At 46.5% G+C, this 18,954-nt stretch overlaps 1 protein-coding gene across 3 annotated transcripts in view; it reads right to left on the bottom strand.

The window, feature by feature from the left end:
• CDK7 (cyclin dependent kinase 7) overlaps positions 1–18,954 on the bottom strand; it is a 32,079-nt gene that overhangs the window by 9,434 nt on the left and 3,691 nt on the right. For all 3 annotated transcript variants that reach the window (XR_013221440.1, XM_077286689.1, XM_077286674.1), the window contains exons 3-5: positions 17,659–17,692; positions 4,360–4,427; positions 846–914 (exon numbers count right to left, since the gene is read on the bottom strand). Coding sequence is in view for 2 of the 3 variants with exons in the window: in XM_077286689.1 (XP_077142804.1) it covers positions 846–914; positions 4,360–4,427; positions 17,659–17,692 (171 nt within the window). In the remaining variant the exon portion in view is untranslated. The remainder of the gene's footprint in view (positions 1–845; positions 915–4,359; positions 4,428–17,658; positions 17,693–18,954) is intronic.

Here is an 18,954-nt window from a genome sequence, read left to right as displayed (position 1 = left end):
AGACCAGAGAAAACCAACTGTCTATTAGAGATCATCGATCGGATTCGTGCTGCCCTGGTCTGATGTCCAGTCTGGTTCTCTGTGATGGGTGGTCTTCACCTCTGTGCCCACATCTGGTGCTTGCTAGGCCCTATGACATCATGGTGCCTAGGAAGCTGCTGAGGATTCTTGGTGCAGAAGACATGACTGGACACTGGACCTCGGCAGCAGGAACCAAACTGCTCATCTCTACAGGCGGTTCTTGGAACACTCCATTTGTGTGTGACCGACGAGGCCTCAAACCCTGGCTCACAAGATTTTTTTGTTGCACATATTATGGCTAGATGACCAATCTTAAGGCTGTGTGCACACTATGCGGATTTAGTGCGGATGCGCAGCGTTTTTTTCCGCGCAGAAACGCTGCAGATCCGCACTGTGATTTACAGTAACAATGTAAATCAATGTAAATTTAAAAAAAAAAAAAAAAAAAAAAGCTGTGCACATGGTGCAGAAAAATCAGTGCGGAATTGCTGCGGATTTCAAAGAAGTGCATGTAACTTCTTTTGTGCGGATCTGCAGCGTTTCTGCACCCCTCCATAATAGAAATCCGCATTGGGAAAAACTGCACAAAATCCGCATCAATTCCGCACAAAAACAGCACTAAATCCGCAGCTGCGGATTCTGCCAGGAGATGTGGATTTTGTGCAGAAAATTCTGCACCTCTTTTCTTACGTGTGCACATAGCCCAATAGAGATATCCCATCCTAAACCTGCTTAGACCAAAAACAAACAATTACAATAGACCAAATACGATGGTTAATTAATCACAAACAGCCTAATATCACTGACATCAGCCATCGTCTTACCTCTAGGTCTGTTTCCATGAAGTCAAACACTAGACTTATGTTTGATTTATGGCCGAAGGCGTCCAAAAGCTGCAATGACAGATTTCATCAAGGATTGCTTACAATCTCCACGTAACATAACAGATACAACCTTCCATCTAATATATAAAGCTGAGACCCCGAGAGCGTCATAGGCTATGTTGTGAGGCGAAATTTTAACCCCGCGCGTTCCAATTCACCAAACAATTTTGCCCCTATCTACATAATGGGGAAAAAGTGAAAGGAAAAGTGTTGGAGGCAAATTGACAGCTGCCAGATGTGAACAAGGGGGACTTAAAGAATAAGAGCGATGGCGCCAAAGAGTATATACTGTACAGTTGCTAAGGTGGGGCCCCGACATGGGATAATCACCACACCACCACGGGGATATGAACACACACACAAAATGCGCCACACACTACCACGTGCTTGAACACATACCACCCTCAGCGCACATTTCACCACACATACACCAACCTCGCCACATAAAAGTCGAAACACAAAAGTCGCCGCTCAAAACTCGCCACGCGCAAAACTCTCCACATGCAAAACTCGCCACACGTGCAAAACTCACCTCATGGAAAACTCGCCACGCGCAAAACTCGCCACGTGCAAAACTCGCCACACGTGCAAAACTCACCTCATGGAAAACTCGCCACGCGCAAAACTCGCCACATGCAAAACTAGGCTCACGCTGAAAAATTGCCACATGCACAAAAGTTGCAACACATGCAAAAGTTGCCTCATACAAAACTTGCACATACTCAAAACGCACCACACACAGAACTCGCCATGCGCAGAACTTGCTGCACACAACTTGCTACACTAACCTGTCACATGCAACTCGACACACAAAAAGTTGCTACACGCATGTCGCCACACAAAACTCATCTCACAAAAGTCGCTACATGCATGTCGCCACACGCAACTCAACACACACAACTTGACACACGAAACTCGCCCTAAAACACACACAAGTCTGGTATTATCCTTCAAAAATAAAAATCTGATTAATAAGCAAACTACAAGAGCAACAAATGTACCATATAGGAAATACGGCAGCTGTCAGTCACATGACCAGTCTATTATGTGTATGTGTGAGCTAATATATACTGCCAGGGGGTGGGCTTACTGTTGGCTGGGGATTTATCAGGCTGCCAATTTAGCTTACAAATACTGAGGTAAAAATACTGACCAAATAACGTGTGAACGAGGGCTAATACAGGAGGAGATGACATACAGATATATACTATATACAGGAGGAGATGACACACAGGTATATACTATTTACAGGGGAGATGACACACGTATATACTATTTACAGGGGAGATGACACACAGGTATATACTATATGCAGGAGGAGATGACACAGATATATACTATATACAGGAGGAGATGACACAGAGGTATATACTATTTACAGGGGAGATGACATACAGATATATACTATATACAGGAGGAGATGACACACAGGTATATACTATTTACAGGGGATATGACACAAACATACTATATACAGGGGAGATGACACATATATACTATATACAGGGGAGATGACACACGTATATACTATATACAGGGGAGATGACACATATATACTATATACAGGAGGAGATGACATACAGGTGTACACTATATATAAGGGAGATGACATACTGGTATATACTATATACAGGAGGAGATGACACAGGTACATAATATATACAGGAGGAGATGACACATATATACTATATACAGGAGGAGATGACATACAGGTGTATACTATATATAAGGGAGATGACAAACATGTATATACTGAGGGGAAAATGAGAGGTGTGAGGTGAAAATGAGAGGTGTAAGGTGAAAATGAAAAGGTGTGAGTGCAAAATGAGAGGAGTGAGGGAAAATAGTGGAGTGATCGGAAAATGACGGATGTGAGGTCGAAATGACAAGTGTTAGGGTGGAATGAGAGGAGTGAGGGGGAAAATAAGAGATGTGAGGGGGAAAAAGAGAAGTGAAGGGGAAAATGAGAGAAGTGAGGTGCTATAACTAACCACAGATATTTACTATGCCCACGCAACGCCTGGCTCTTCAGCTAATATATATATCAACAAATTGCTATAGAGGCGTCCTGTTTCTGGTTTACACGGAGCGCGCACAGATGGACAGCAGCATAGAGACTCCGCAAAGGGTGGGAGACATTAGTCAGTGAACATCAACTCCGTACTATTTACAGCTAGACTGGCGACACAGATACATTTTGTCAGGTTACCCATCTCCTTGAACACAAGGTAGCAGCAAACGTAATAAAATAAAACGGTGCTACCTCTAAACCCACCAAAAGCTCCAGCACCACTAATGTGCTTGTGGTCCTCACACTAACGCACTGGTGGTCCTCACACTAATGCACTGGTGGTCCTCACACTAATGCACTGGTGGTCCTCACACTAATGCACTGGTGGTCCTCACACTAATGCACAGGTGGTCCTCACACTAATGCGCTGGTGGTCCTCACACTAATGCGCTGGTGGTCCTCACACTAATGCGCTGGTGATCCTCACACTAATGTGCTGGTGGTCCTCACACTAACGCGCTGGTGGTCCTCACACTAACGCACTGGTGGTCCTCACACTAATGCACTGGTGGTCCTCACACTAATGCACTGGTGGTCCTCACACTAATGCACTGGTGGTCCTCACACTAATGCACTGGTGGTCCTCACACTAATGCACTGGTGGTCCTCACACTAATGCACTGGTGGTCCCACACTGGCCCTTCTTTAGGCAAACTAGTTAGCATCATAAGGCTCCCTGTCACATGTACTTGTAGCACCTTCCCCCCCCCCCCCCCCACGAATACCACATGTACCCCCATTATGACCTATGGTGATCTTCTCATGTCCATGTTTTCGCACAGATCATATGAACCACATGGAGACATGTCCGTTTTTTTTTTTTTTTCTGGGCGTACAAATGACAAGTCTATGGGTCCATGAAAAACACGTACAGCACACAGATGTCATCCGTGTGCTGTATGTGATTAACACTGCAAAGTATAGGAGGAGAATTGTAATTTCATTCATTCTTTATATATGTATTAAAAAAAAAAAAAAATAGAGGGACGGCACCCTGTTGACGGGACACGCAGGACGGCACTGTTATTTTTTTTTTTTTTTTCTTCACAGAATTGAAACTCCTAGCATCTGAACAAAGATTGTCAGGAGACCATAATGCATTAATGCTGGAAAAGAGGAGCAATAAAATAAGGGAAGAACCCCACCGCCAGTACTGTACTGATTGGCAGCAGCAGGCTCACATCATTTTTTTTTGAAGCAGTAAGAACAGACTGGAAGGGCACTGAAGCGCCGGTGGGGCAAGTGTTGCTACTTTTGGTATCTTAACCCCATTTTTTTTTTTATTTACCTCTAACCATTAGTTCAGCTCTTAACTGTGGAGCAGAAAAGTATCGGTATAGGAGGAATTAGGACACGTTCTGGTGGAGAACACACCATACTTACACCTATAATATTCGGGTGACTTAACTCTTGCAGAAGTTTGATTTCTCTTAGTGCGGTTCTGTTTATACCTGTAAACAATAAGATCAGGTGTTAGAAAATACATTTGACGATATCTGATACTGCATGATGATGGTCTTGTACAGATTACTGGTGAGTGAAATTACCGAAAATAAATCTTACCCCATTTCACCTCAATCCCCAGATCACCCTTTTAAAGGGAATCCGTCACCAGGTTTTTGCTCCCCCATCTGAGAAGCATAAGGTCGGGGCACAGACCCCGATTCCAGCAATGTATCACTTACTTTGCTTGATGCTTCAGTTCTGATCAAATCAGTTTTCTCTGCTGCACATCTGGTAGTTCTCTGAATGCTGAGCTCTGTATAACCCCGCCCACACCACTAATTTGGAAGCTTTCTGCCTATGCACAGTGTACACAGAAAGCTGACAATCGGTGGTGGGTCTATGGTTGGACTACTTGGCAGCAGGTTTAATTGTCCTGTAGTGATTATCTCCTGCAGATAAAACACTGATTTTATAAAAAAATACACTAAGCAGCTAAGTGATAATCGCTGGAATCAGGGTCTCTGTACATTATGCTGCTCTCAGATAAGGTAGCAAACACCTGGTGACAGATTCCCTTTAAAAAGTTGAGAAGTCAATTTTCAATATCTCTACAACACATTGGCAGAAATGTATGAGGCTAATCTCAAATTTATAATAATTTAGACTTTCAAAGCCCAAAAGCCAATAACCCGACATGTGATACTGATCGGTTCCCCAGTCATGTACTGAATAACTTTACTGCGTCCTATGGAAACCATATTACAACATGAATGATGGCAAACAGTAACACAAGACATAACCATCTATAAGCCACAACTAAGCAGCTCCTGTACCCCGGCCAGAGACAGGAAGGTGACAAACACGGCTGTGGTGAATGAGGAGTCACCGCGGTGGGGTCAGCGACCGGCACATTCCCAGACCGCTCCTCAGTAGCCACAAACGTTCATTATGAAGCTCCCACAGCAGGAGAGCGAGCGGAGAGGAGGACAACATCTGCACATGAAGGGGGGAATGCCACCAGATCAGGCAAATGAAGGGGGATTTTTAATTTTAAGAAATATGCAAATAAAACATCTTTTCTAATAAAACTAGACATTGACAGTATGGAATTTGTGATATCCCTTGAGCTGCTCATGAAATAGCTTAGGCTTAAAAAAAAGCCCCATTGTAGAATTGTGTAACACCAATAACAGTATTAACCAATATAGGAATTATGCTTTGCTTATAGAGCACCAACATATTCCACAGAGCTGTACAGATATCATCGCTGTCCCCATTGGGGCTCATAATCTACAGTGGGTACGGAAAGTATTCAGACCCCTTTAAGTATTTCATTGCAGCCATTTGGTAAATTCAAAAAAGGTGTTTTTTTTTATCTCAATGTACACTCTGCACCCCATCTTGACTGAAAAAACAAAAACAAAAACCGAAATGTCGAAATTTTTGCAAATTAAGAAAAACTGAAGTATCACATGTTCATAATTTGCTCAGTATTGAGTAGAAGCACCTTTTGAGCTAGTACAGCCATGAGTCTTGGGAAGTTTTTCACACCTGGATTTGGGGATCCTCTGCCATTCTTCCTTGCAGATTCTCTCCAGTTCCATCAGGTTGGATGGTGAACGTTGGTGGACAGCCATTTTCAGGTCTCTCCAGAGATGCTCAATTGGGTTTAGGTCAGGGCTCTGGCTGGGCCAGTCAAGAATGGTCACAGAGTTGGTCTGAAGCCACTGCTTTGTTATTTTAGCTGTGTGCTTAGGGTCATGGTCTTGTTGGAAGGTGAATCTTCAGCCAAGTCTGAGGTCCAGAGCACTCTGGAAGAGGTTTTCATCCAGGATCTCTGTACTTGGCCACAATCTTGTTTCCTTCAATGACAACCAGTTGTCCTGTCCCTGCAGCTGGAAAACACCCCTATAGCATGATGCTGCCACCACCATGTTTCACTGTTGGGATTGTATTGGGCAGGTGATGAGCAGTGCCTGGTTTTCTCCACACATACTGCTTAGATTTATCACCAAAAAGGTCTATCTTTTTTTCTCATAATCTGGGAGACCTTCATGTGTTTTTTAGCAAACTATGCAGGCTTTCATGTCTTGCACTGAGGAGAGTCTTCCGTCGGGTGACTCTGCCATAAAGGCCTGACTGGTGGAGGTCTGTAGTGATAGTTGACTTTGTGGAACTTTCTCCCATCTCCCTACTGCATCTCTGGAGCTCAGCCACAGTGATCTTGGGGTTCTTCTTTACCTCTCTCACCAAGGCTCTTCTCCCACGATTGCTCAGTTTGGCTGGACAGCCAGGTCTAGAAAGACTTCTGGTGGTCCCAAACTTCTTCCTTTTAAGGATTATGGAGGCCACTGTGCTCTTAGGAGCCTTGAGTACTGCAGAAATTCTGTTGTAACCTTGGCCAGATCTGTAACTTGCCACAATTCTGTCTCTGAGCTCCTTGGCCAGTTCCTTTTGACCTAATGATTCTCATTTGGTCTGACATGCACTGTGAGCCGTGAGGTCTTATATAGACAGGTGTGTGCCTTTCCAAATCAAGTCCTATCAGTTTAATTAAACACAGCTGGACACCAATGAAGGAGTAGAACCATCAAGGAGGATCACAAGGAAATGGACAGCATGTGACTTAAATATGAGTGTCTGAGCAAAGGGTCTGAATGCTTATGACCATGTGATATTTCAGTTTTTCTTTTAATAAATTTGCAAAAATTTCTACATTTGTTTTTTTTTTTTCCCCAGTCAAGATGGGGTGCAGAGTGTACATTGAGAAAAAAAATGAACTTTTTTGATTATACCAAATGGCTGCATTGAAAGAAAGAGTGAAAAATTTAAAGAGGTCTGAATACTTTCCTTAGGCTACTTTCACACTAGCGTCGTGCACTGCACGTCGTTTTGGAGAAAAAACGCATCCTGTAAAAGTGCTTGCAGGATGCGTTTTTTCTCCATTGACTTGCATTAGCGACTCATTGCCAAACGTCGCAACCGTCGTGCGACGGTTGCGTCGGACCGTCGCCACCAAAAAACGTTGCTTGTAACGTTTTTTGGTGCGTCGTTCCCGTCTTTTCCGACCACGCATGCGCAGCCGGAACTCCACCCCCTCCTCCCCGCACCTCACAATGGGGCAGCGGATACGTTGAAAAACAGCATCCGCTGCCCCCGTTGTGCGGCGCTTGCACAGTATGCGTCGGTGCGCTGCAACGTCGCACTGCGACGTGCAGTGCACGACGCTAATTTGAAAGTAGCCTTACCCACTGTACATTCCTATCAGTATGTTTTTGTAGTGTTGGAGGAAACCCACACAAACCACGAGAGCATCAGAATGAAACAATACAGATCAGTACAACACACAGTAACTAATAATATCCTCCGCAGTCCTCTTGCACACGGAGTTGATGCTAGTTTTTTTTTTTTTTTCTAGATTTCCAACTAGTTTTACAACAGTTTTCAGGGTGAACTTCTTGTAGGCTGCCTATCTAGTAGTTACAACGTGTCGTAGGAGGCCATCTAGTGGCCAAAGTATTACATTACAACCAGAAAAATATACGGTAGTTATGTACAAATTTTTAATAAAAATGATGATTGCATAGTTTTGCGAACACTTTTTTTTGCGCTTTTGGGCACTCCATTCTTTGAAGAGCTATGGGTTTTTAATATTTTCATCAACATAGCTGTACGAGTGCTTGTTTTTGCAAGACAAAATATAGGCTTTAAAGGGGTTGTCCACCCCTTCTCAATCTGAATGTTTGCCCCTGATAAAAACCACCTATAGTCCCCTCCCTTGGCGCAGTTATTCCAGTGGTTTGTGCACTCGCATTCCAGGGGCTCACGTGAGGGTATGACAAGTGAGTCCCGTGCTTAATCAGCGCCGGCCTCACTGTCTCCACCTTCAGATGTATAAGACTTTTACACTTGCCGTGATTTTGGGGCCGCATAAATTTGTCAGAGCACCGTACGCCGAATGGCCGTAAAAAAAAAATAAAATGATAATTTATAATACGGTAAATATATATGTGTGTGTGGATAGAGATATATATATATATATATATATATATATATATATATATATATATATATATATATATATATATATATATATATATATATATATCCTGCTCGATAATTTTCACGGCTTACGGTCACGACCCCCATTGAAAATCAATGGGGCCGCAAAACCAACGTCATGAACATATTTGCAGATCGCCTTTTTTCCCCCTACTATACTAAAACCAGAAAAACGGCAATCCGCAAGATTTTTGTGGCCCGTTTTTACGGCAGACCGTGAAAACTACAGCTATACGGCCCGCAAAAAAGGCCCCCAAAAATCACAGCAAGTGTAAAAGAAGCCTAAGTAATAAAAAGGAGGAGAGAGCAAGCGCAGCTCTGTCTTACTGTTGACGTGCAATTCATGAAGAATTTTAAGAGGAAGATGCTTCATGAAACACCAGCTTTTTTCTGTCAATTTCTGAGCACTTTTTCCATTAACAGCCGGCTTCTTTTACTTTAAAACTTATTGTTTTAGAATGTTTTCTGGCATCTTTAACAGCTATCAGAGCCAGCATTCACTGCTGCTACAATGTCACACAGCCTGCGTCTGCAGTGTATGGAGCTGGCCGGACAAGCGGACACGATATAGAAAATAATACATCGCATGTCAAAAAGAAATCATAGAATGTTAGATTTGGTAGGGCCCTCCAGGGTCATCGTGTCCAACCCCCTGCTCAATGCAGGAATCACTAAACCATCTCAGACAGATGTCTGTCCAGCCTCTGTCTGAAGACTTCCATTGAAGGAGAACTCACCACCTCTCGTGTCCACCTCTTCTTCTCATTGATCACCCGCACTGTCAAAAAGTATTTTGTAATATCTAATCTGTATCTTTTCAGTTTCATTCCATTGCTTCTCGTGTCTCCATGTGCAAATGAGAATAATGATGATTCCGCTACACTGACAGCCCTTCAGATATTTGTAGACAGCTATGAAGACTCCTCTCAGTCGTCTTTTTTGCAAGCGAAATATTCCCAAATCCTGTAACCGCTCCTCGTAGGACATAGTTTGCAGACCGGTCACCATTCTGGTCGCTCTTCTCTGAACTTGCTCCAGTTTGCTGATGTCTTTTTTAAAATGTGCTGCCCAAAACTGGACACAGTATTCCAGATGAGGCCTGACCAAAGAGGAGTAGAGGGCAATAACGACGTGATCTAGACTGTATGCTTCTGTTAATATATCCCAGAATTGCATTTGCCTTTTTGTTGCAGCATCACACGGTTGACTCATGTGCAGTCTGTGATCTATTAGTATACCCAAGTCTTTTCCACACGAGCTGTTGCTTAAAGGGAACCTGTCACCCCCAAAATCGAAGGTGAGCTAAGCCCACCAGCATCAGGGGCTCATCTACAGCATTCTGTAATGCTGTAGATAAGCCCCCGATGTATCCTGAAAGATGAGAAAGAGAGGTTAAATTATACTCACCTGGGCGGGCGGGTCCGATGGGCGTCGCGGTCCGGGGCCTCCCATCTTCATAGGATGACGTTCTCTTCTTGTCTTCACGCTCCGGCCCAGGCGTACTTTGTCTGTCCTGTTGAGAGCAGAGTAAAGTACTGCAGTGCGCAGGCGCTGGGCCTCTCTGACCTTTCCCGGTGCCTACGCACTTTGCTCTGCCCTCAACAGGGCAGACAAAGTACGCCTGCGCCGGAGCCGCAGCGTGAAGACAAGAAGAGGACGTCATCGTAAGAAGATAGGAGGCCCCGGACCGCGACGCCCATCGGATCGGACCGCAGCGGGACCGCCCCTGGGTGAGTATAATCCGTTAACAGGATTATATCGGGCCAGAGACCAGCTCAGGCAGCATGGAAAGTAAAGCAGAGATCACGGACTTGTGGATTTAGATAAAAAAAGCAACCCAAGGTTATATACTTAAAGGGAACCTGTCACCCCCCCCCAGGCGCTTGTAACTAAAAGAGCCACCTTGTGCCGCACTAATGCTGCATTCTGACAAGGTGGCTCTTTTAGTTCTTGTTCCTGCCACTGCTGCAATAATAGTTTATGAAATTTGTCCCTCATACCTCAAAAATCGCCACAGGGGCACGCCTTTCCCCCCCTAATCCAGACGCCTTACAGCCGTCACTCATGGCCTCTGCGCGCCACCTCCTCTTCCTTCATTAGCGTCCCCGGCGCCTGCGCTCTTTTTTTTTTTTTTCAGACATTCGCAGTTGCGCTGCCCTTCGAACTTACAGCGCAGGTGCCGGGGACGCTAATGAAGGAAGAGGAGGCGGCGCGCAGAGGCCATGAGTGACGGCTGTGAGGCGTCTGGATTAGGGGGAAAAGACCTGCCCCCGTGGCGATTTTGAGGTATGAGGGACAAATTTCAAAAGCGATTATTGCAGCAGTGCCAGGAAGAAGTAAAAGAGAATGAATTGTCAGAATGCAGCATTAGTGCAGCACAAGGTGGCTCTTTTAGTTACAAACGCCTGGGGGGGGGGGGGGGGGTTGGGTGTGTGTGACAGGTTCCCTTTAAGGGCACAATAGACAAAAACACTATATAACACAATGGTTTTATATATACAATGGTCAGATATGCAAATACAATAGCTGTAGTACAGAACTATGCAAAATATCATTGTCAGTTACCAGTCAGATAAAAGGCCTGGCTTGTGGGTAAGGGGCTGCCACATGGGAGGCTGGTGGTCCCCTCTGTTCCCTAAAGGTACCGTCACACTAAACGATATCGCTAGCGATCCGTGACGTTGCAGCGTCCTCGCTAGCGATATCGTTTAGTTTGACACGCAGCAGCGATCAGGATCCTGCTGTGATGTCGCTGGTCGCTGAATAAAGTCCAGAACTTTATTTGGTCGTCCGATCGCCGTGTATCGTTGTGTTTGACACCAAAAGCAACGATACCAGCGATGTTTTACACTGGTAACCAGGGTAAACATCGGGTTACCAAGCGCAGGGCCGCGCTTAGTAACCCGATGTTTACCCTGGTTACCAGCGTAAAAGTAAAAAAAACAAACAGTACATACTCACCCAGCGTCATACCTCCCCCAGCGTCTGCTTCCTGACACTGACTGAGCGCCGGCCCTAAAGTGAAAGTGAAAGCCGCTGTGCTGTTAGTGCCGGAGCTCAGTCAGTGTCAGGAAGGAGAAGCTGGGGGACGCTGGGTGAGTATGTACTGTTTGTTTTTTTTACTTTTACGCTGGTAACCAGGGTAAACATCGGGTTACTAAGCGCGGCCCTGCGCTTAGCAACCCGATGTTTACCCTGGTTACCCGGGGACCTCGGCATCGTTGGTCGCTGGAGAGCGGTCTGTATGACAGCTCTCCAGCGATCAAACAGCGACGCTGCAGCGATCGGCATCGTTGTTGCTATCGCTGCAGCGTCGCTTAATGTGACGGTACCTTAACTTCTACCCACACGATACGTCATCACAACCTCCCCAGAGAAAAGCAATAGGCCATGATGTACACGAGTATTTAACTCCTTGGGGGTCACTCCCCTCCTGCCCCCTGGGTTGGACCTAAATTCTCTACCCTTGCATCTAGCAGCTAAAAACTCCAAAATCTAAGATGGGTCATAACAACTAACACACAGCACTAGGGAGGCGGGTTTTTTTTTTCAGATCCTGCAGGACCCATGCTACACATTGAGACCAAACATAGCATTGCTACCTGGCTCCTACTAGTCATTTTACGCATCTCCACACCCTAAGGCGCTAGAACAGATTGAGACCCTGGGAGGCAGTCAGCCGTTCCAGAGATCTCAAAGATGTAACCGGTGTGTGGCTAGGATGTACAATAAGTCCATATTCTCCATATGAAATCCTAGCTGTCTGAACAAACCAGATATACGGCATGTGCTCCACAGGAGATCTTCCTCTGGGAGTTTGGTTACTAGCTAGCTGGTGGTGGGGGGGAGGGGTGTGAATTTTTTCTTTAAAGTGAACCTGTCACCAGTTTTGGCCAATAAGAGATACGGCCATCACCTTTCAGGGCTGATATACAGCATTCTTTAATGCTGAATATAAGCCCCCAACCCGACCTGTAAGAGAAGAAAAATGACTTATTATACTCACCTGCGGGGCGGTCCGGTGGGTGTCGCTGGTCTAGGTCCGGCGCCTCCCATCTTCTTACGATCCCCGTCCTCCTTCTTGCTTCGCGTGGATGATGCGTCTCCTTGGCACAGCGCTCCTGTGCAGGCATACTTCTCTGTCTTGTCGAGAGCAAAGTACTGCAGTGCACAGGCAACGGGGCTCTTTGACCTTTCCCAGCACCTGTGCACTGCAGTACTCTGCCCTCAACAGGGCAGAGAAGTATGCCTGCACAGGAGTGTGGTGCCGAGGAGACGAGTCATTCACACGAAGCAAGCAGGAGGGCGGCATTGCAAGAAGAAGGGAGGCACTGTATCAAGAAGTGCAACACCCCTTGGACCGGTCCGCCCTGCAGGCGAGTATAATAAAAGTTATTTTTCTTCTCTTACAGGTCGGGTTGGGGGCTTATACAGCATTATAGAATGCTGTATATCAGCCCTGAAAGGTGATGGCCGTGTCTCTTATCAGCCAAACCTGGTGACAGGTTCCCTTTACAGCTGAGAAGGCTAGTCCCCCTGCTGAGCTAGGTGTCCTGTTACTGCTACACATTTTCAAGAGGATTTTAAGCTGCCAATAAATCCACCCCATCCTTCACAGTCAGTATGACCTGTGGTGAGAAATGTTAGTCTCTCAGGACTGCAGCCTCAACGGACATGCCATTAAACTGAGAGACTGAGAATTCTGGTGGAAGAGGGAACCCTGAAAGAGTATGTCTAATCGGTCTGGGAGTTTTCAAGGTTAATCGGGGAGTAGGTTGATTAACTCTTTGCACCAGGCTCTTCTTGCCCACTCGGGGGCCACTAGGATGACTGGAATTCCTTCCGCCTTGATCTTCTTTACGAGTCTGGGGAGCAGAGGAAAAGGAGTGAAAAGAAACAGAAGTTGAAAGAGCAAGGAACTTTGGGATTCATCAGAGATGCCATCAGACTGACGTCGGGAGTGCCCCATCTTTGACAGACTTGACCGAACACAGAGGGGGATGAGATTACTCACTCGAGGAGAGGATTTCAGCAACTCTGGACTGTGTGATGAAGGAAGACCGCTCCCCAACTGAGGAGACTAGCATCCATCGTTACAACTTGCCAGCGGAGAGGAAGGAACCATCTCCTATGCTGAATGGCTTCAGTCAGAGGCAGAATTATGGGGAGATTCAGGGAAGAGATCCTTTTGTCCCAAGCTGACAGGAGGGCCAGCTGAAGGGCGCAGCTAGGGAACTAAGAAAGCATATACGGTAGTCAAAGAGAGCGTAGGGATGGGTGACTTAAGCAAATTAACTCCCAGGCAAGAACAGAGATTTTTTTTCCTCAGGAAGAAGGAATCTTGCACGGTCGGTATTGAACAGCATGCCTAGGAAAACTAGGTGCTGGGTCGGGATCAAAGACAATTTCACCCTATTCACCAACAACCTAAATGGGTAAGAGTGTCTACAGTGATCTGAAGACTTTTGGAACATTCTCGGAAGAACGGGTCCTTGTTCAGGAGGTTGTCAGATATGGAATGACTACAATCCCCTTGGAACAAAGAATGGCCATGACAGCAATCATGGCCTTAGTGAACACTCTGGAAGCAGAGACAAGACTGAAGGAAAGTGCTGTGAACTGATAAGTGTTCTCTTTGGACTGCGAACAGGAGAGACCTTTGATGCACCAAGCAATTTAGAATGTCGAGGTAAGCATGCTGAATGTCCACTGAGCAGAGAAACTCCACGGGCTCCATAGAGGCAACTACCGAGAGGAGTGATTCCATTCGGAAATTATGGAGGCGCACCTGCCAGGTTAGTAGCTTAAGATCCAGGATTGGGCGGCGTGAGCCATCCATCTTTGGGACCACGAAATAGAAACCCAAGAAGCGTTCCTCAGAGTGAATGGGTACGATGACCACTGCCCGGAGGAGTCGATGGCTTGAAAGACACCAGAGACTTCAGCTGTGTCCCTTGGAGGACGGGATATTAAAAAATGTCTGCATGGCAGAGAAGAAAATTCTATCTTGTAACTTGTGGTAAAGCTCTCCCTGACCCAGGCATTGACGTCTATAGAGAACCACATGTCCCAGAAAAGCAGATGGCAGCCTACCACGAGAGGATTCCCAGTTGGGGGTGGGGGGTTCCCATCATGCAGAAGTAACTATTGGATCAGTAACTAGAAGGTTTAGCAGGATGACCCTTAGAGCACCAAGTTGGGGCAGGCTTGAAGGCAACTTCCTCCTTTCCAGCTGGGCCAGGAACCAATCTCGCTGGGAGGAAGTCCCAGAGGATGAGGAGTGACGAAAGGGGTGAAACTGAAGAGAACGTCTCCTGGTGATTGAACATTTAGGCTTAGGCTGGGGAAGCCAAGTACCCTTACCACCGGTAGCATCCGATTTTAGAGCCAAAAGGTCGAGATCCTTGGAAAGGAAGATTGGTAAGGGACTTTTTGGCTGTCTGGTATGCATTCCAGGCCTGAGCCAGATAATTCTGCATAAGGCTACAATATCTCTAGAATATTTCTGTGTGGGCAGTCTGGTCCACAAGATCAGCCAGGTCGTCCGGTGAGACCATTGATAAGATGCCCTTATGAAGAAGTTTTGCCCAGGCGGAAAGCTACTTGGCTACCTAAGTTGAGGCAAAGGTGGGAGAAAGAGGCGCCAGCAGCCTCAAAGGCAGACTTGGTTAGGGCCTTGATCTGTCTATCAGTGGATTCCTTGAGAAAGGAGCCATCAGGGAGAGAGAACAGTTTTAGCAGAGAGGCATGAGACAGGAGGGGCCAAGACCAGGGAGTATGCCCATTTTCTGAGAAGATCAAGAGCAAAGCGATATAAGATATCCAACTGCTTTCTACCTGCGAAGTGCTTTTCCCAGATGGGAAACCAAGGGCATCCTGGAGGTTATGGAGGGAGAAGTGGAAACAGACGAGAAACTGGAGTGTGCCTGTTTCTTAGACCTTTTCCTTGATCTGCTATGCTGAGAGAAATGGGTGGGTGCCTGCAATTCGTCCTAAAGAGCAATCAGAGCACTGGTGGTGGCTGACAGGTTACGTACACATTCAAGGACCTGTACCAGGGACTTGGATACCTTGGTTAGATTGGTTGAGAAACAGTTACAGCCCACTCCAGGGCAGGGTTTTGCGCTTTCGTCACAGGCAGCTCCTGTTAGGCTTGTATGGTGGAAGGACAGCAATCTGGGCAGAAACCCGAGGTCTGATCGGTATGACTTTTTTTTTTTTACAGAAGACACAAGAGTAGTGGATAATAGTGGGGGAGTGACTGAGCAAAGCACCCTAGGTCTGGGTATATGTGAAGGCCTGGGGTTGAAGGGTCTGCTGACGAAAGCTAAGCCTAAGAAGAAAGACGACAACAACAAAAAAAGAATATATTATTATTATTATTATTATTTTTTTATATATATATATATATAGCCTGGACAGAGCTTACCTAGTCCTGGATGCAGGGAACTGCATGTGGAAAGAGGCAGGTCGTACAAAGAAAAGACAATGCTGTGGAGCCACAGTCGGTGATGTAGCACCATGGGGAGCTGAAGAAGCAAAAAAGGAAGAAGGCTGGGCCCAGGGAAGGCGCACTGAAAGCCTGCGCTGAGAGATAAATGCTCCTGTAGGAGGGAAGTGGGCTTGAGAGTCCTGGCGCTTCTAATGGGCCGGCGCGCACGAGGGTGGGGTATGACCAAGCTCACCGAGACAAAACAGAAGCTCTCATAGGAGGAAAAACGAACGAGAGCCCTGGAGCACTGACTGGCTGGCACACAAGAGGGGATGTGGAAAGGAATGGAGGCCCAGAAAGCCGGGGACGACATTTTTAAATATAAAATTTGTTGCACCGGAAAATGCGCTCTGGAAGGAGAGGAGCTAGATCTATAATGATGCCCCCTGCCGCCATAAATGGGCACTGTAGAAAGGGAGATAAAGTACCTGTCTGTCAAGGTCCCACCTCCTACACCATCCAGAGGATGACATCAGAAGCTCCCAGTTGAGGGGGTGGTATCCTCCTTCCCACACCATCGTGTTCCGACACGGTGCAGAAGACTGTGTCGACCCTAAGGAGGGAAAAGTCACTGAGAAGTGACAGTCTTCCCCCTGGCCCGCTTTGAGGAGACTGCTGGGCTGGGGAACAGGCAAGGACCAGCCACCACGAACCACCCTAAGACATGCTTGAAGAAGTGTCAGGGGATAATGTCTTCCCTCGAAGACCAGGGAAAGTAGGATGTGGACGGCACCACACTGTTCTCTCGGTCGCTTACATTTTGGGAAAACAGGGTGAGAAATTATACCTTGTTACCCTAAAAAGAAGAATCTCAAAAATAAAGGGAAACGTTAACACTCAACAAGGTGACCTAAGGCTAGGGTCACATTGCGTTATGTGACCTCGTTTAACGGACTACGTTACACCGCGGCATAACGCGGTGTTAACGTAGTCCATTAACGCCGCCATAGCCTGTAATAGTGAGCGCGTCGCTAGCGCCCGCCCACATTGGGCGGGCGCTAGCGATGTCGCGTCATTTGAGTGACGGACCTCGGACGCTGCTTGCAGCGTCCGCGGCGCGCCCGAGGTCCGTTCCTCGCTAGTGCAGATCGGGGATCTGCGCTAGCGGGGACGCCGAACGCGGACCCTAGGGAAGCATTGCGTTAGCGCAACCCGCTAGCGCTATGCGCTTAACGGATTGCCCTAACGCAATGTGACCCTAGCCTAAGTAGAAAGGACGGATCTGGAGTCAGAACCAGGTCTGCCTCCTACTGACACTAAGCTAAAACTAGCGAGCTTTGTGCCAGTCGGTGGGTGTATGCTGCTGAGGAGGAGTTAACGTTTTTTTGCATAGTGTCAGCCTTCTAGCGACCGCAACATACACCCATGGTTACCTGTGTCCCCCAATTAAGTGATAATTTCCTTTTAGTTTCCAGTAGTAAAACATAGTAGTTAAAAACTATAAAGCATTATTCACTTATACGCAAGTCTACGAGCCTGTATTCTGGGTGTAACATCCCGTCATATGCAGCAGTACTGAACCCCAGAGTCACCTGGCGCTGGAAGCTCAGTACAATCGCAGGGGCGGACGTGTTACACATGACGCAGCTAAATGAGGCCCACACTTGTATGCCTGCTACTGCCCCGAAATGTACAACGCCATCCATTATGTTGGCACTATAGAGAGCAGAAAAAAAACTCACCATCATTGGCTTCTGCTCTGTGACCCAGCTTAATCTGTATTATAATAAAACAAACAAGACAATAGAATTAATATAAAACTACTAATTTCCACATGGATCGTCTGAAAAACCCACAGACATGTCTTTTTTTTTTTTTTTTGCGCAGCACGGACAAAATGAGTGCCGCGCACGGATAATATCTGTGTGAGACGTACTGGAGCCTGGGAAGAAGCGGTACAGTTTGCGCTGATCCCAGGCACCGGGTGCTGAAGGCAGCTCTCATCATTGTTGCCTGATCTCCCTGCAATCAGGGCCGCCAGGCAACAATTATGAGAGTTATGTATATACACTGTGTAAAATTAAAGAGAAAAAAAAAAATGGCATGGGCTCTAGCGTAATTTTGATAACCAGCAGAGGGAAAGCCGGCTGGGGGCTGATGTTAATAATGTCGGAAACATGACAATATTCCAAAAGGTACAAAGGATATTAATAACAGCTCACAGCTGTTTGCTTAGGCTACGTTCACATTTGCGTTGTTGGGCGCAGCGTCGTCGACGCATGCGTCATGCGCCCCTATCTTTAACATGGGGGGTGCATGGACATGCGCCGGTATGCGTTGTACTGCGTTTTACGACGCATGCGTCATATAGACACACAAGACAGGGTGCAGGGGACGCTACTTGTAGCGTTTTCCCTGCGCCGAAATTCCCGATCTGTAGGATCTTATGACAACGAATGCGTCACAAAACGCTGCGTTGTGTACATGCGTTGTTGGTTGCGTTGCTGCGCCCAACAACGCAAATGTGAACGTAGCCTAAGCCTTTACTGGCTTGGGGCGCAGCTTCAATGACGAGCAGTAATGTTACTGCCAGCTGTTCCCACGCTCAGTTCGCTAATCTCAGGGAGACCAGGCGACAATGATGAGAGAACTCTTCAGCACCCGGCGCCTGGGAAGAACTAACTGTACTGCTTTCCCCAGGCGCCAGTACGTGTCACAAGGATGCGACAAGGACAGCAGACGGATACACGCATGTCACATGGATACTGACCATGGATCTCCCCAGTAAAGGAATAACTAGGACGCGTAAAGGAGGCCTAATAGCATTTGTTCCTTTAAAAGGGAACCTGTCAACAGGATTTTGCTAAGTAAAGTACAGACATGGCCATTTTGGCACGGTTACACTGATTAAAAATGATACATGTGGTGAGGAAATGCTTTTTGTGTAATGAGTGGTCGAATATTTCTTGTAAGGAAAAAAGCATGAGAAGCTAATTGAGAGCGGCACTCACCACCAGTATGTGAAAAAAGCAAATCTG

The sequence above is a fragment of the Ranitomeya variabilis genome, chromosome 1, assembly GCF_051348905.1.
Source record: "Ranitomeya variabilis isolate aRanVar5 chromosome 1, aRanVar5.hap1, whole genome shotgun sequence".
Classification (NCBI taxonomy): Eukaryota; Metazoa; Chordata; class Amphibia; order Anura; family Dendrobatidae; genus Ranitomeya; species Ranitomeya variabilis.
This window is presented reverse-complemented; position numbering and strand designations above follow the sequence as displayed.